Source organism: Carica papaya, chromosome 1, assembly GCF_054855325.1.
Source record: "Carica papaya isolate Zhongbai chromosome 1, ASM5485532v1, whole genome shotgun sequence".
In the NCBI taxonomy this organism is placed as follows: domain Eukaryota; kingdom Viridiplantae; phylum Streptophyta; class Magnoliopsida; order Brassicales; family Caricaceae; genus Carica; species Carica papaya.
In genome coordinates, this window is record NC_142309.1 from 26,922,025 (window position 1) to 26,940,468 (window position 18,444).

The 18,444-nt window shown below is 31.8% G+C and overlaps 1 protein-coding gene across 1 annotated transcript; it reads right to left on the reverse strand.

Moving 5' to 3' along the window:
- Positions 1-2,787: 2,787 nt before the first annotated feature.
- LOC110826004 (uncharacterized) lies at positions 2,788-10,366 on the reverse strand. The gene is made up of 6 exons (XM_088206845.1): positions 10,008-10,366; positions 9,820-9,921; positions 9,267-9,564; positions 8,801-8,949; positions 8,444-8,728; positions 2,788-3,357 (listed from the first exon to the last, which is right to left on the reverse strand). The coding sequence occupies exons 1-6, from the start codon at positions 10,311-10,313 to the stop codon at positions 3,148-3,150; spliced, it is 1,350 nt and encodes a 449-aa protein (XP_088062971.1). The 5' UTR covers positions 10,314-10,366; the 3' UTR covers positions 2,788-3,147.
- Between the last annotated feature and the right edge of the window lie 8,078 nt (positions 10,367-18,444).

Consider the following 18,444-nt stretch of genomic DNA (forward strand, 5'->3'; position numbering starts at 1 on the left):
TTTAATAATTTATGTTAGAATATAAATAATTAACTATGATATTTTTTTACAATTTTTTAAATAATTAATTTAATCAATTATTTAATACAATCAAAACATATATACTTTTTTAGTTCTCTATATGCATTAAAGCAACAATATCTCAACCACACATTTGGAGAAAAGTAATATATTTCATATATGATAAATATGGACACCAACCACTGCATGCTAATTAAAAATAGGACAAAAAAAAAGATAAAAATGCAGAGGAGTCCAGACCACTCAAGTAACAAAACAATGATATCAATGAAATAAAAAAAAATGCAAAACAAACAACCGGACTATTTTAAATTTTTTGTCTAAAGAGTCACATAATAACAAGAGCTAATTGTTTTAACTAGCTAAGCAAAAACAAAATATTGGGTACATGATTATTTACCTCATCTTTGGAGTTTGAAATCAACAATAAGCAAATAAAAGTGAGTAAATCAATTTGTAAATAACAAAGATTCGTTAATATTATAATTCAAATAAGTAAAAAATCATTAACAAATAAATAGAACATATAGATAATTTTTCATGGGAACTACGCGTACCAAAATTGAAATATAAAAAAAAATCAACTAGAACCATGAGTAACAAGCATTAAAAGAGAACAATAAACATATCTTTTTATAAATAAATAAGATTTTTCTACATTATAATTTAAATAAGAAGAGAACCAAATAATTAAAAGTAACATATGCATAGTTTGGCATGAAAAAACGGATATTGAAACTTCAAAATTAAAAAAAACGACTAAAATAAAGAACAAACATCAAAAGATGACAATTTTATTATTCTCAGTATAATATTTAAAATCGTCTTTTGAGTACTACTACGTTAATGTACATATAAAAGAAATTCACTAAGCTAATAATACTAATTTTGTCGATTTATAATCATTTCAATTCATACGAATGTAAAAATGATATGTTCATTCTATAAGCTGATATTTAGGATTTATTGTCATTTTATCATTCACTTTTGTTTACTCATTTCTAAGCAATTAGTAGTCAAAATCCTAGATCATCTCAATTCATAAGACAAACATTCATTGGATTCAAATATCAAATAAATATACTATAAATTTAAATCAGAGTTCTCTAATAGTTATCACTTGCAACTCTTCCAACAGTATTTTTGACATATAGCTAATGTTGTAAATTTACCAAACATTTCTTTTTCTTAAGCACTAATCCCTAAGTTCACTTTTCATAACTGAAAAATAATATTCCAATGGACATCCTTCAAACATTCACTATGGATGATACCACATAATAACCAACAACCACCATCTTTCTAACAACACACTATGAGCAAAACATTAAACCATATAAAAGAAAGTCATCTACCTCCAAAAACCTACAAAATGATTCAAGTCATCTTAAAACACCAATTACATCGAATATCTTAGAGCAATACTAACCGACCAATGTATTAGAGCTAAAATAAAACAAAGACTTTCTTGCCTATCACTAGTACTTTATAGATTTTTAAAAATTAAACTCTTAAAATAAAATAATCCTCCAATCTAAATATAAGTAAAGTTAACACGTGATAAATCTTTAATTTAAAATTTCTTTGTCACTTACACCGTAATAGTTTTTTAATGAAGTAAGAAAGCTTGGCTCTCCATCTACATTTTGTATTTTTTTATTAAATTAGGTAGTTGAAAAATTCATGGATATAATATTGCAGTAGATTTAGTTCGAGTGCCAAAAAAATTTATTTTTTCATTGCAAATGCAGCATTGTGCAATACTTTCGGAGGCCACATTACATAAACTATTAGGGTCCAATACACACACTTAATGCAGCAAATGAGTATATTTATTGCGAGGTATATTAAACTGCTGCCTAACTCCGATGTTACAAACTCTTTTTCATGTTCTATTAGTGATGTCATCTTATAAACTATTTTTACTTGATACTTTTATTTGTCAAATTTTTTTTCAATTACAATTTATTTTTAACTGTTATTGTATTCAAAATATGTATTATCTTTCAGAATTAGATCCAAAAGAAAGTCACTTACATATGCAATATTTTTTTTCTCCTCTAGCTTACCTTAAAACGATAATTTACCACTATCTTATAGCTAAAATCAAACAAGAACTTACCTCCACAAACTTACTAGTAGTTAATAACTTCAATACATAAAAAATCAATCAATGTCTAGTTCATAACATTACTCAACAATCCTAACCATCTAAGTTTAAATAAACCAATATGGATTATACCACATAACAACCCCATATGAAATTACAATAAGAATTTTTTACTTTTTATTATAAAGTACAGATGTAACATTATTTTCTGGCAATAAAATTATACAACCCTATATAGAATAGGCAAAAAAAATTTAAATATTTGGTTACACCTCATTTTGTACTGATCTTGAATTTGATAGAACAACTCTGCATCAGTACTCAAAAAGTCTTGGTTACAGTTGTAGCTTGGTCCAAAACAGGTTGTCTTGGGCCTCACCTAGCCCAAGGCCAAGCCTAATCTAGGCCCAGCTTGGTCCAAACCCAAGCTCAATTTGGTTCTTAAAGGACTTGATAAAACATAGTTTTACAATAAATTTTAATAATTTATGTTAAAATATAAATAATTAACTATGTTACTTATCTACAATTTTTTTTAATAATCAATTTAATCAATCATTTAATACAATCAAAACATATATACTTTTTGAGTTCTCTATATGTATTAAAACAACAATTCTCTATATGTATTAAAGCAGCAATATTTCATCCACACATTTGGAGAATAGTAATTATCTTTCATATATGCATCAAATTCCTAATGCATAAACATGCTTACAGAATATTGTATGTATTAGAATGCTAGTCTCTCAAAATGCTTACAAATGATTTTACTACATACTATAGCTCCAATGATGCATGCCAATTTGATACTTACCTACTTTATACTGTAAAATGAATCTTCAAAAGAAATATATGTCATCTAGTTATATGTACAAATTGGAACAGATCAAAGCCTAGTTGCACGAAGCCAGAAAGAGAAGTAAATTTCCTCCCTTGATTTGTTTGTTCATTTCTTCCCAGTAAAAAAAAAATGGTGAGGACTAAAATGAAGTTAAAATCGTGAGCATCCCGGATCAGCAAGTAACTGACCCATTACCAACTCCAGAATCAGGCTTATCTGTACGTGAAATCACAAAGCGATCAACAATTTTAACAGTGTTAACTGGGTCCTGCTGAGCAGCAGCTGCACTCCACTTGCTTGGGAATTTTCTTAGATGGCTCATCTGCTGTGGCTGTTTAGGTTCAGCATCCCAATCAGGATCCAACTTCCATTCCTTGGGCACCTGCATGTCAGACAGGATAAATAATATGTAGATACTAATATCTCGAACCCCAGCACTACTATGTCTAAAATTAACATAGAACCACTTTTCATGTATGTAAATCAGTCTTTTGATGCATACTATCGAGAAGAATCTAGGATTGCTGATAATCACTAATGGTCCGTTCCGTTCAATCTCCATTTAGTTTCTATTATATCCCATTTGATGAAGGATGAAGAATATTTGAGCATAATAGTAAGAGAAAATTTATCAAGAACCAAAATTTGAAATCTTACATCTCAATAATCAAATTAATAACTCAATTTTATATGATAAGTAAATGACTTGTCTACCAAATAACTAAACTAGAATCATCTACAAACAACTAAACTAGAGTTAAGCATCAAAATACAACCGAGGAAGGAATTTTTAAACCTAACTAGGAAATTTACTGAAAAAAAAATAAGCTAATTAATTGGATAGCTTATACCAGATAGCAACCAAAAATCCTAATTGAATATGAAATAATAAACTCACACCAAGAATAAGCCTATAAGCACAAAGTCCTAATAAACTTACTGCTATGAGCACCAAGAGGGTGCAACCCATGTACAAAAGTATTTACAAGTTAATCATCATCTCTATCAAATCACCAAAATCCTCCATAAAGTCTCACATATGCTAGGTTCTTGTATAACAAAAAATTCAAGATTTTCTCTGTTGTGCCTTTTAATCTTCTTCGAAACATATCAGTAAGGCTTCCACCTTTTAAAAGTAAGCCTCTCTTCCACCCTGCCTGACGATTTTTGAATATACCCATCACTTGGTTCCACTATGTATCTTTGAGTTTGGCACCAAGCAGAGGCCCAAGTACTTGATTTTCATATCGACATTCTTACAACCCATAATATTGGCCAAATACCCGGCTTTTTCGCCCAACTGGACTAATTCTATCTTAGCCATGTTGATATTTAAACTTGAGACGGCTTGGAAACACAACAAAACACGTTTAATATTGAAAATATTCCCGGGCTCAAATCCCGGAACAAAAGAATATAATCCACAAAGAATAGATGAGTTACCTTCACCTCTTCGGTTGCTTACCCACCTTCACTCCTGTGAAAAGATGAAGTTCTCTCGCCTTGAGCAATAGCTTGTTTAATGCCTTCTATGACAATAATGAAGAGCAAAATGGGCAAAGGATCTCCCTATCTAGGGCCCCTAGAAGCCTTAAAGAAAACGACAAATGGCCATTGACCAAAACTGCAAAAGCAGATGTGGTAATGCAGGTCTTCATCCAGGATCTTCACTTCACTTTGAAACCCAACCTCTCCATCATGTAAACTAGAAAATTCCATGAAACATAATCACACTTTCTCCATGTCAAGTTTACACAACATTCCCTGGTTTCCTTCTCTCAAAATGTTATCAACAATCTCTTTAACTGTAAGGGCAACATCCAAAATTTGTCTTCCCCTCACAAAAGCATGCTAGCATTTCCCACTACACTTCCAACCACCTTAGCTAATCTTATTACCAAGACTTAACCAATAATTCTGTAAACCCTGCTCACTAAACTAATAGACTTGAAGTCTCTAATATTGAAAACCTGTTAGATCTTCAGGATGAACAACCAAAAAGCTGAGTTCAATCTTTTTACTAACTACCCCATAGCGTGAAATTCCAACCACAAGATCATTCTTTAGAAGTTCTCAGTACTGCAGATAAAACTTCATGTTAGATCCATCCAGAACCAGAGCTTTGTCTCCCTTCCAACATGAAATACCTTCATAGATTTCCTCCTCAGAGAACACCTGTTCAAGATATATGCAATCTTACTACTCAACCTACTGAAGTTGAGGCCATCTAAGGTCGGTTTCCAACTCAAATTCTCAGTATATAACTCTAAAAAAGACTTGACATTCTCTCTCAATTCATCATTCCCTTTAACCACTCTTTTCCTACCTTTTAACTCCTCAATGTAATTACACTCTCTATTAAGATTTGCCATACAATGAAAGAATGTTATGTTTCTATCTCCTTCCTTGATCCATTTGGTTCTAAACTTCTGTTTCCAAGCAACCTCCTCCGTGAGGATTAAGTTGGCCCATACAAGCCTGATCCTCCGCTTCTTGACATCCTCCTCAGAAAGACCTTAATCCCCCCTCCAAGCCATCAAGGCTCTATAACTGCACAAGGAGTTCCTCCTTCCTACAATCCTAGCCTAACTCCTCCTTGTCCCGCCTCTTAAACTTGTCCTCAATCGAAGCAAGCTTCTTGACAACTCTAAATAGCAAAATCCTCCACCTTAAATTCTTCCCGCCACCCTTTGAGTTTATCATTGAAACCTGGGACTATAAGTCACTTTTTGTCAAACCTGTATGGGCATGGGCCCCAACTTCCGTTGTTCACCTTCAAGCTTTTGGGAAATTGATTAGTTTGGGCATTGCATATATTAGACAAAACAAGTACTATCCCTATATTATTAGATCCTCCACCTCCAATAATACTTTCCCATGTAAAACTTGTGCCATCCATACATTACTATATAAGCTATTTCCTAAATAAGTGTCATAGGGATCCTAAAGATAACTAGGTATTTATTGCTCTATAAAGAGAAATGTCATAACATTCTCTTCAATGAAATCCTTGGAGATGATATGGTTTTTTTCTTTTTTTTTTTTTGAAATAACAAGTATAAAGTATTCACTAATTACAAGAGGATGTCAACCTATGTACAAAAGATATTTACATGTCAATCAATCAATTGATAAAATTCCTATATCTTCATGGAATAAAAAAATTTTCCCCTAGTCAACTAACCCAAAAGTTTGACACCTAGCTCTAACCTGATCAGCATCATCTTCTACCCCTTGAAAAGCCCTTCTATTCATCTCTTTCCGTACTACATAAAAAATTGTAAGAGGAATAAAAGATAAACGACTTTTCCTACCACTAACGCTCTTCCAAGCCCATAACATTTTTCTCACATCATCCACCATTACCCAACGGATGCCCAATGCCCTATATGCTTATACACTAGGGGCATTGTAGTAAAATATGGTCACAAGTCTCTTCTGCCCTCTTACCAAGATAGCAGCCGTTCACTAGGATCCTTCCCCTTTTCATCAATTTGTCGATGGTCAAAATAGATTTACGACCTACCTCTCATGCAAAAAAAGCGATTTTGGAAGGTACATTCACTTCTCATATCTACCAGAATGGGAACTTGTTCTCCTTCTATTCAACTTGAGATGGTATGGTATTGTCAATAGTTTTTTTAAAAAATAAAAATAAAAATAGTAAGATATGATTCATTCACAAGACTAAGAGGTTGCAAACCCGTGTATAAAAGAATGTACAAACCGATTAATGTCAATACAGTCCCCTAAATTCCTCCAGTGCAAGAAGAGGATAAACCCATAATCAAAAAATCAAGGGTCTGAAACCATCTATCTTTAACCTTATCTCATCTTCCACCCCCCTCAAAAGCTCTCATGTTTCTCTTTCTACACCACATGATAGTGAAGAAGGAAATGGAATTCCATCCCTAAGGAATTGAAACTAGAGGTAGAAAGGATGAGAACATGGAAACTATCATATATGTCTATATCAAATATGCTAATAATTAACAAAAAACAAACAATAGGAATAGGATAGAAATTAAAACAAATGAGACCGCTTGTTAAGGTTTCAACTGCATTACTACACAAGGAAATAAAAATGATTACATACATCAAGTGCAATTCTTCATTTTCGTGCAAAATAACTACTTATAAGTCCCATTGGCTATTTACAGTCCAAGAAGTTAGTTCCATAGAAAAAAAATTTAAGTGACAAAAATCTCAACATTCTTGTAAGTCCCATTAGATAGGTCGATATTATGTCCACACATGGAGTCTAGCATCCAAATAAGATTACCTAGCCCCTCAGTGATGTTTACACTTAGGATAGTGGAAAAAAAATAACATCTTATTTATGATATGTATGCATCAGTTGGAGGGTTGGCAAGGGAGACAAAATTAGATTTTGGCAGGATCCGTCGCTAAAAGGAGGAGCACTTAGAGATCAGTTTTCTCAGACTTTTACTATCACACAACACAAGTAACAGTCAGTGAATCATTCAGAGATATAAGAAGGAAGGGAGTGGCAGGTAAATATGCTGAGAAATCTCAATGATTGAGAGATTAACGAGTACGAGATGTTTCTAAATACTTTGTCTTTCATGTCAGCAAAATAATAGCAATAACCAACCAGTATTGAGTCTCAATGCCATCAGGTCTTTCTATAATTACCTGGCTAAGCATAATACTACAAAAACCAGGTTTCATTTTCAACAAATCTGGAAGGTCAAAGCCCCTCTCAGAGTAGCTTTCTTCACGTAGGAGGCCAATGGGGTGTATACTGACAATAGACAAATTGATGAGAAGGTAAACGATAATGATGAACAGTTGTTTTCTATGTAAAAGAGATGCAGAGACTTGTAATCATGTCTTGCTTTGGTGTCCGTTCGTATACAAGTTATGGACTATGGTTTATGGGTTGCTGGGGATTAGTCAAATGATGGCCGAGTAGGTAAGGAATGAGATCTGGGTCTGGAGGGGTATCAGTGGTGTTAACAAACATGTGGATCTCGTCCTTCTTGCTATATTTTAGGTAGTGTGGAAAGAGAGAAACATGAGAACTTTTGAGGTGGTAGATGAAGATATTGATAGGGTTATGAATAGATGGTTCCAGACCGTGAGTACTTTTGTTTTGGTCATTCTTTTTATTCAATCAAGGATTTTGGAGATCTTATTGATATCTTTATTGATATGTGAACACTTTGTACATGGGTTGGCACCTCCTTAGTGCTTGTGAATCAATTATACACACTATACTTTTTATTTCAAAAAAAAAAAAACACTCGACATTATATAAGGCAACTGCACATGGTTCTATGTTCTCACTTTTCTTAATATATCCTACACCAAGATATAAAAGGAAACAGTAACACTGCAATCTAAAAGGAAGTACAAGAGAAAATTAGTACTTGAAGAAATTACCGAAGCATATTTGATCAATTAAGACCCATAGATATGCCATTAAATGTTGACTAGTTTCTCACCTTATCAACTGCAAGTGTGAAAACTTCAAGGTCGCCATCAGGCTTTATGTGGAATCGTGTAAATGACTTGTAATTGGCAATTCGAAGAGAGGAGAAGGCTTCATCAAAGTGGATGTGAAGCCAGTTAATGCAGATATACAGGTAGCTGCCAAACACCAAGGAAACCACAGGGGTTGAAAAAACCCAAAAATAGAGGAAGACAGTAGCATAATAAATGACAGCACCCCCTCGAGAGAGTGACTGTATCCCATTCTTGCAAATATTGCTCCGTGTTACTGCCATTACCTATAAGATTTCTCCCAATAATTTAGAATATTATTTGGAACATTTATCACCAGAAGATGAGAGATATCTTACCTCTGGAACATCAAAAGCAGACATAAGATACTTGATACATGCTGGATAAAGACCAAACGTCCATTGTTCTATACGAGCTCGAAGGCCAGTAGGATCTGGAAAATGCTCACTTTCCACTGACCGATACCACTGATACAAAGAGTGGTAACCTGAAGAAAGAAAAATACTAACACATTACCTCAAAATGAATAGCGTTATTGTTTAAATGATAAAAACTATCATCTTAATATTCCTCATATTCATATTTTGATATATATATATATATATATATATATATCAAATGTCAATCTTTGCCCTAACTTCAAGAGTTTCCTGGTCTACTTATCTTTTGTGAAAGAAGGCATTTAGGCCACACAAACCAGAAGATATTGAAGTAACACAGAAGTAAGGATCCGGGTGAATCCTATTAAAATAACATCTTTCTATAAGATTTTATTAAATAACAACATACAGCTAATAAACTAACCAGATGTTGCTAGCAGTTTATGCTGAATGCATGTCTCTACACCCAGTTCCAAAAGCAGCATAAGAATCAGAGCTGCTGCCAGGTGAGCAGAAACATGAAGGATTCCAATTATTACTCGTTTCTTCCGAGAAACTTTTGAAGGGACGAAAATAATTGCAGTTATCAGTAATACCACAGCACCAGCCAAGGACACATAAGAGTGCTCCAACACGTGCATAAAAGCATTCCACACTGTGCCAAAGAAACTCCTCAAGTGACCAGAAAATGAATCATCTTGCAAGATGTGATCAAGCTTACACTGAAGATTACAAGGAAAAATGAGTAATATTCCAGCTCCACAGCAATATTTACATGTTAAAACTATTTTTTTGCATAATCCTAATGGAGAAAGAGGACTCCACCAAGGTAAGTTTTAGCACCCTGCAAACTAGTACATATACAAAGAAGAAACTAAAGACATCCTAATTTTTATGGAAGGAGGATCCAAGGACATATAAAGTTAAACTAACAGGCATGGCTTTCTAGAACTGAAAAAAATTGAGCAGAAATTCACCTGTGGAAACATCGAAAAAACCAACACAAAGTATATAATGCCGCCAATGAAATCAAATTGCCAGTTCTTCTTTCGAAATTTTAGAATATTACCCAGTGCAATCTGCATGTAGTAGAAAATATGATACATATATGAAGCTGATAAAACAATTAAATATGTATAGACACAAAATTAAATTCAGGGATTACCCTGCTTGAATCATCAAAAGAAGGATAGGCTGCCTTGCTCTCGTATGCCGCTCCGTAAAATTTGGAAAAATTACTGAAGACATGGGTTGGGTGTAAAAAAGCTCCACCACAACCATTCACAAGTAAATGTTGTACGTACACAGGCTTATCTGACTGAACACATGAATGACGCATATAATGATGTAAGTCCCCTGCCAATCGAAGTTTACACCTTCCTTTTAAGTAATCACATATTAGGTGCTCGATATTCTTTCCAGAAACATCATTCCAGTACCAATCAAGAATCCAATTTGGTTCATGTGTCATAATGATCACAGAATCATCCTCACCAACCTGTATAAACAGTGCAACAAAGATTTTCCAAAATTGGCAAAAGTTTTGGAAGATAAATTAGATAACATATCACAAATTTAAAGCAACCAATGGCACCGAAACACAGTACCAGATATTATATATATATATATATATATATATATATATATATAATAGATGGTCAACTAACAATCCTCCTCTAGATGAAGAAGTAAATAATATAAGGAAGGTTTTGTTTCTCTTCCAAACAGATCACAGTTCAAACAATAATTAACATGGTTACAACAATTCTAAGTTGTTTTATCAGAGATAAACAGACTCGATCTTTTCAATCAGCTTGCTTTTCGAATAATTGATCAAAGAATTAATCATTTCATATGACATCAAAGCATGAGGACTAATGTAGGAATCCTAGTTGCTTCATTTCTATTCAATTTAATTTTGTATGAAGTACAAAGGACTCACATTTCCCAGAATCGCTTGACCCCTTGCAATTATCCCAAAATTTTGAATTTGGTCACAATAACACTTGGACTCATTTTGATTCTTAATCTGGATATACAATATTAGGAACCAGATTTGAGAAGAATTGTGGCAGCTTAAGAAAATTGGGTAGGATAAGATTCCAAAGGTCGTGGGAGAAAAAAAGTAGGAAAGGAGAATGAAGACTTTATGTCCTAAGGAACTTCTCAAGAAAGATTAGATGTCAAAGTAAACAGCAAGAATCCATCAATCAATATTTTTTTTCTGTGGGAATCAAATTATATTGATTATCTTCTCTAGACACTTCTAATATGTTAACTAAGTTCTTTTCAAGTTTGTAACATGAGCATCCATATCCTCATTATAGCAACGAAAAAGATTCAAATCCAAGGTCCTTTTCGCACACTAACCAATCAGTGTGTTAGAGTTGAAATCAAACAAAGACTTTCTGGCCTATCACTAGTACTCTATACCTATGCACTTTAGTACATAAAAGTAAATCAACATCAATTCCTAGTCTTATCTGAAAAAAGCAGTCCTAACTATCTAGTTTTGAACACATCACTAGCTTCTCACTAAATACTTGATACCTATCAGCTTTAATACATAAAAGTTAATCAACATTCAATTCCTAATCTTAGTTGAAAATAACAATTCTAACTATCTAATTTTAAATATATCTCTAAGGATGATATCATATATTTGCCAACCACAACTCATTTTGTCTACTAGCCATGATCCAAATGGAAAACCAGCAGACCATACAAAGAAAAGTAAAATATTTTGAGAAAATTATTAGCTTATTCAAATTACCCTAAAAACACCAATTACGTTGTATTTCTTAAAAATAATATTGATCTACCACTATTTATGAGATAAATCCAAAGTTATAACGAGTGCATATTATTTTACAAATGGTAAACAAGTAACTTTCAAGCAACTGAAGAAATCATTCAATCCCATTTTAAGATTGAAGATTAAGTTTAAGAATGATTAAAGAAAGAGAGAGAGAGAGAGAGAGAGAGAGAGAGAGAGAGAGAGAGAGAGAGAGAGAGAGAGAGAGAAATACAAGAGATACTGAGTGTTTTAGGAAGCCACCAACCAGAATTGAGCAAGTTCTCAGCTTCCCGTTTGTGGACAGGTGTGGAGGAAATATATTAGGATGATCACTGAATAGTGAAGGGAACATTTCATCATACTGAAGATGCAAATGTTGCAACAATTGAAAGAATAAATGAGAAGTATGCAACACAAATAATAAAATAATGAGGTAAAATTTCATACGCACTCTCTTCCTCTGCCGCTCTGGCTCTCTTATTCGCACACACTCTCCCTCTTTTGTTGCTCACAGACCGTAAAACATACAGCAGACTATACTGAGAACTTGCCAGCGTAAGTAAGAGAGCCAGTGTTCTCATGTTTGCTACAACCAATCAACATGCAAAATAATTAAAATGAAAATTTAATTTTCACCACTTACAGGGAATTTTGAAGAATGGTCAGGACCTCCGTCCTCTCGCCAACGAGCAAGAAAAATGACAAACATATCAAAACCCAAAAAATATAATGTGAAAGACAAGAAGAAAGAAATACCACATAAAACACAGTAGCTCTTCGTACCAATTGAAGAAGATGAGTGCCCACCATCACTAGTATCTACCATCAAATCGAACCACAGATCTTCTTTTCCACTAAAGTGATCATGGAGTAGATCTCCTCGTAACTCCAAATGAAATATTTTTAAAACTTACTGTGATAGATGATGCAGAAATAAATAACGTTGTAACTCTCTCCAACTCTATCAGAAAATTTTAAAAAATAAATTAGGACTAAAAAAAGCAAAACTAAACTGAAAAATACGATAAAAGAAGGAAGACAAACCTCTTATTTCATGGATGCCTCATAATTCACGTTTAAAAGAGTATTACCAACAAAAAAGAATAAAACACAAGCGACACGCCTGGACCATCTTAAACTTTTTGCCTAAAGAGTTACACACTAACAAGTTTAAAAAATTTTATCTACCAAAAAGATAAAAAAAATATGTTTATTTATCTTAAAAGTGCTCACTAATATTTATAATAACCTTCGGTAATCCTACATTAAAGTAAACAAAAATAATATTGCTAAGTAAATATTTTTTTTTTGAGATAAATATTGCAAGTAAATAATCCTAAATAGAGAAGAAAATATGTAATAGAAAATAAATTTTATGTCATAAGCATAGGAAAATAAACTTTTTATTTTACGAATATCTTATAACCCAACATGTTTCAAGCAGTGTTACCCACAAAAGAGAACAAAACAGAGATAATATATGATTGAGCTCTCTTTTAACTTTTTGCCTAAAGATTTTCATAATAACAAAGAAAAAGAATTTTAACTAGTTATCAAAAAAACATAATATTAAATATGCATTTATTTACCTGATTTTCGACATTTGAAATCTACAACAACTACACAAAAATGAGCATATCAATTTATAAATGATCAAGACTCTTTTACCTTGTAATTAAAATAAGAAGAAAATCAATAGCAACTAAATGCAATATATGCACAGCTTGGCATGGACGTATATCAAAACTTTAAATTAAAAAAAAAAAAGACGACTGAAATCAAGAAGAACAGAAATTAAAAGAGGACAATTTTGTTGTTATCAACATAACATTAAAAACAGCCTCAAGTATTGCTATATTAATGTACACATAAAGAAATTCACTGAGAAACTAATGCTAAGTTGTTTTAATTTTTAATCATTTCAACTCCTGCAAATGTTAAAAACGAGATACTCATTTTCAGGGCTGATAGTTGGATTTACTCTTTTTCCTTGTAGGTTTGTAAGGATAATTGTAATTTATTTGTTTCAATTTGTCATTATTGTGTTTGAGATGTTTGTTTGCAGGAAAAGTTGAAGAGCCAAATGTAACTTTTCTTTTGGTTCACTTGACTTTGTGATTGTTTGAGTTTGTTTGTAAGGGTAGTTTGTAATTTGTATTTTGTAATTTGTCATTATTGTGTTTGAGATGTTTGTTTGCTAGGAAAGTTGAAAAGCTAAATGTAATTTTTGTTTTGGTTTACTTGAGTTTTTTTGTAAGGGTAGAAGTAATTTATTTGTTGTAGTTTCTCGTTATTGTGTTTGAGATGTTTGTTATCTGGGAAAGTTGAAGTACTAAATGTAATTATTGTTTTGGTTTACTTGAGTTTGTGATTGTATTTGAGTTTGTTTGTAATTGTATTAGAATTTCAGTGCCTACTTGTTGTTGAAATTTGTTGTTTTAGTTTTTTGTAATTTCACTCGAGTTAATTGTTTGTTTCATTTATTTGGTATTGAAAAAAAAAATCAATTGAATTTTTCTTTCAGTGTACTTGGATTTGTAACTGTATTTGAGTTTGTTTGTATTTTTGTTCCAATTTTGATTTCTAATTATAATTTGTTTGTTTTGCATTGTTCGTATCGATCTATCGTCACGTAGATTTTTAGTATTCAAATCCATCCTTCAACTAGGTTATGGTAGCATAATTTAAAAATTTTTATTTGATTAATTAGTAAAAAATAAAAATAATTGACTAATCAGATAATAAAATAATGAGGTAAAATTTCATACGAACTCGCTTCCTCTGTCGCTCTGGTTCTCTTCTTCGTACACACTCTCTCTCTTTTGTCGCTCACAGACCGTAAAGCACGCCACAGGCTATACCGAGAACCTGCCAGCGTAAGTAAGACAGCCACAATTCGCAGGTTTGCTAAAACAAGTAATTATACAAAATCATTAAAATAAAAATTGAATTTTCATCACTTACAGCACAATTTTAAAGAATGGTCAGGATCTCCTTCCTTTTGCCAGCGACGCGAGAAAAAAGAAAAACATACCAAAACCCAGGAAATATAATGTGATAGACAAGAAGAAAGAGATACCTCATAAAACACAGCAGCTCATAGTACCAAACGACTGTATAATAGACCAGTTAAAATATCCTGATTACCAATTCAGTAAATGCAACCTTATTAGAAACATTAGAAAAATTAAAAAAAAATCGCTGACCAAGTACTCCTGCAACCGAAGAAGACGAGTTTCCGCCATCACCAGTATCTGCCTTCAAATCGAACCACAGATCTTCTTTTCCACTAAAGTGATCATAGAGCAGATCTCTTTGTAGCTCCAAATGAAACCTTTTTAAAACTTAATGTGATAGATGATGCAGAAATAGATAGCGTTGTAACTCTCTCCAACTCCATCAAAAAATTTTAAAAAATAAATTAGGCTTAAAAAAAGTAAAATTAAACTGAAAAATATGATAAAAGAAGGAAAACAAACCTCTTATTCTATGGATACCTCATAATCCACGTCTAAAAGAGTGCTACCAACAAAAAAGAATAAAACACAAGTGACACGTCTGGACCATCTTAAACTTTTTGCCTAAAGAGTTACATACTAACAAAATATAAAAATTTTAACTACCCAAAAAAATAAAAACACATGCTTATTTACCTTAAAAGTGTTCCCTAAGATTGATAATAACCTTCGGTAGTCCTACATTAAAGTAAACATAAAGAATATTGCTAAATAAATGATTCTAAATAGAAAATAAAACTTATATTACAAGCAAAGCAAAATAAACATTTTGTTCCATGAATATCTTATAACCCAAAATATTTCCAGTAGTATTACCCACAAAAGAGAACAAAAAAGAGATAATATATGACTGAACTCTCTTTAATTTTTTACCTAAAGATCTTCATAGTATCAAAGAAAGAAAATTTTAACTAATTATAGAAAAAACATAATATTGAATATGTGTTTATTTACCTAATTTTTGACATTTGAAATCTACAACAATTACACAAAAGTGAGCATATAAATTTATAAATGATCAAGACTCTTTTACGTTGTAACTAAAATAAGAAGAAAACCAATAGCAATTAAATGTAACAAATGCAGGCATGGACGGATATCAAAACTTCAAATTAAAAAACACCGACTAAAATCAAGAAGAAAAGACATTAAAAGAGGACACTTCTGTTGTCTTCAGCATAACATTAAAAACAGCCTCATGTATTGCTATGTCAATGTACACATAAAGAAATTCACTAACGAAATAATGCTAAATTGTTTCTATTTATAATCATTTCAACTCATGCAAATATAAAAAATGATATATTTGTTTTCAGAACTGATACTTGGGTTTTGCTCTTTTTCCTCATAAGTTTGTAAGGATAGTTGTAATTTGTTTATTGTAGTTTGTCGTTATTCTTTTTGAGATGTTTTTTTCTGGGCAAGTTGAAAAGTTAAATGTAATTTTTGTTTTGGTTTACTTGACTTTGTAATTGTATTTGAGTTTGTTTGTAAGGGTAGATGTAATTTGTTTGTTGGAGTTTATCGTTATTGTGTTTGAGAAGTTTGTTATCTGGGAAAGTTGAAGAGCTAAATGTAATTTTTGTTTTGGTCTACTTGAGTTTGTGATTGTATTTGAGTTTGTTTATAATTGTACTAGAATTTCAGTGCCTACTTGTTGTTGAAATTTGTTGTTTTAGTTTCTTGTAATTTCACTCGAGTTAGTTGTTTGTTTCATGTATTTGGAATTGAAAAAAAATCAATTGAATTTTTCTTTCGGTGTACTTGGATTTGTAACTGTATTTGAGTTTGTTTGTATTTTTTTTTCCAATTTTAGTTTCTAATTATAATTTGTTTGCTTTGCGTTGTTCATATCGATCTATCGTCATGTAGCTTTTTAGTGTTCAAATCCATGTAGCTTTGTAGCTTTTTAGTGTTAAACTAAGTTATGGTAGCATAATTTAAAAATTTTTATTTGATTAATTAGTAAAAAATAAAAATAATTGACTAATCAGATAATAAAACAATGAGGTAAAATTTCATATGAACTCGCTTCCTCTGTCGCTCTGGTTCTCTTCTTCGTACACACTCTCCCTCTTTTGTCGCTCACAGATCGTAAAGCACGCCGCAGGCTATACCGAGAACCTGCCAGCGTAAGTAAGATAGCCACTATTCGCAAGTTTGCTATAACAAGTAATTATACAAAATCATTAAAATAAAAATTGAATTTTCATCACTTACGGCACAATTTTGAAGAAGAAAGAGATACCTTATAAAACACAGCAGCTCATAGTACCAAACGACTGTATAATAGACCAGCTTAAATATCCTGATTACCAATTCAGTAAATGCAACCTTATTAGAAACATTAGAAAAAAAAAATCGCTGACCAAGTACTCCTGCAAACGAAGAAGACGAGTTTCCGCTATCACCAGTATCTGCCTTCAAATCGAACCACAGATCTTCTTTTTCACTAAAGTGATCATAGAGCAGATCTCTTTGTAGCTCCAAATGAAACCTTTTTAAAACTTAATGTGATAGATGATGCAGAAATAGATAGCGTTGTAACTCTCCCCAACTCCATCAATTGAATTTTAAAAAATAAATTAGGCTTAAATAAAGTAAAACTATACTGAAAAATATAATAAAATAAGGAAGGCAAACCTCTTATTCCACGGATACCTCATAATCCACGTCTAAAAGAGTGCTACCAACAAAAAAAAATAAAACACAAGTGACACGTCTGGACCATCTTAAACTTTTTGCCTAAAGAGTTACATACTAACAAAATATAAAAATTTTAACTACCCAAAAAAATAAAAACACATGCTTATTTACCTTAAAAGTGCTCCCTAAGATTGATAATAACCTTCGGTAGTCCTACATTAAAGTAAACATAAAGAATATTGCTAAATAAATGATTCTAAATAGAAAATAAAACTTATATCACAAGCAAAGCAAAATAAACATTTTGTTCCACGAATATCTTATAACCCAATATGTTTCCAGTAGTATTATCCACAAAAGAGAACAAAAAAGAGATAATATATGATTAGACTCTCTTTAACTTTTTGCCTAAAGATCTTCATAGTAACAAAGAAAAAAAATTTTAACTAGTTATAGAAAAAACATAATATTGAATACGTGTTTATTTACCTGATTTTTGGCGTTTGAAATCTACAACAATTACACAAAAGTGAGCATATCAATTTATAAATGATCAAGACCCTTTTAAAATCAGAAGAAAACCAATATCAATTAAATGTAACAAATGAAGGCATGGACGGATATCAAAACTTTAAATTAAAAACTAAAATTAAGAAGAACAGACATTAAAAGAGGACAATTTTGTTGTCTTCTGCATAACATTAAGAACAGTCTCAAGTATTGTTATGTTAATGAACAAATAAAGAAATTCACTGATAAAATAATGCTAAATTTTTTCAATTTATAATAATTTCAACTCATGCAAATATTAAAACGAGATATTCATTTTCAGGGCTGATACTTGGGTTTTACTCTTTTTTCTTGTCAGTTTGTAAGGGTAGTTTGTAATTTGTTTGCGGTAATTTGTCGTTATTGTGTTTGAGATGTTTGTTTGCAGGAAAAGTTGAAGAGCCAAATGTAATTTTTATTTTGGTTTACTTGACTTTGTAATTGTATTTGAGTTTGTTTGTAAAGGTAGATGTAATTTGTTTGTTGTAGTTTCTCGTTATTGTGTTTGAGATGTTTGTTATCTGAAAAAGTTGAAGAGCTAAATGTAATTTTTGTTTTGGTGTACTTGAGTTTGTGATTGTATTTGAGTTTGT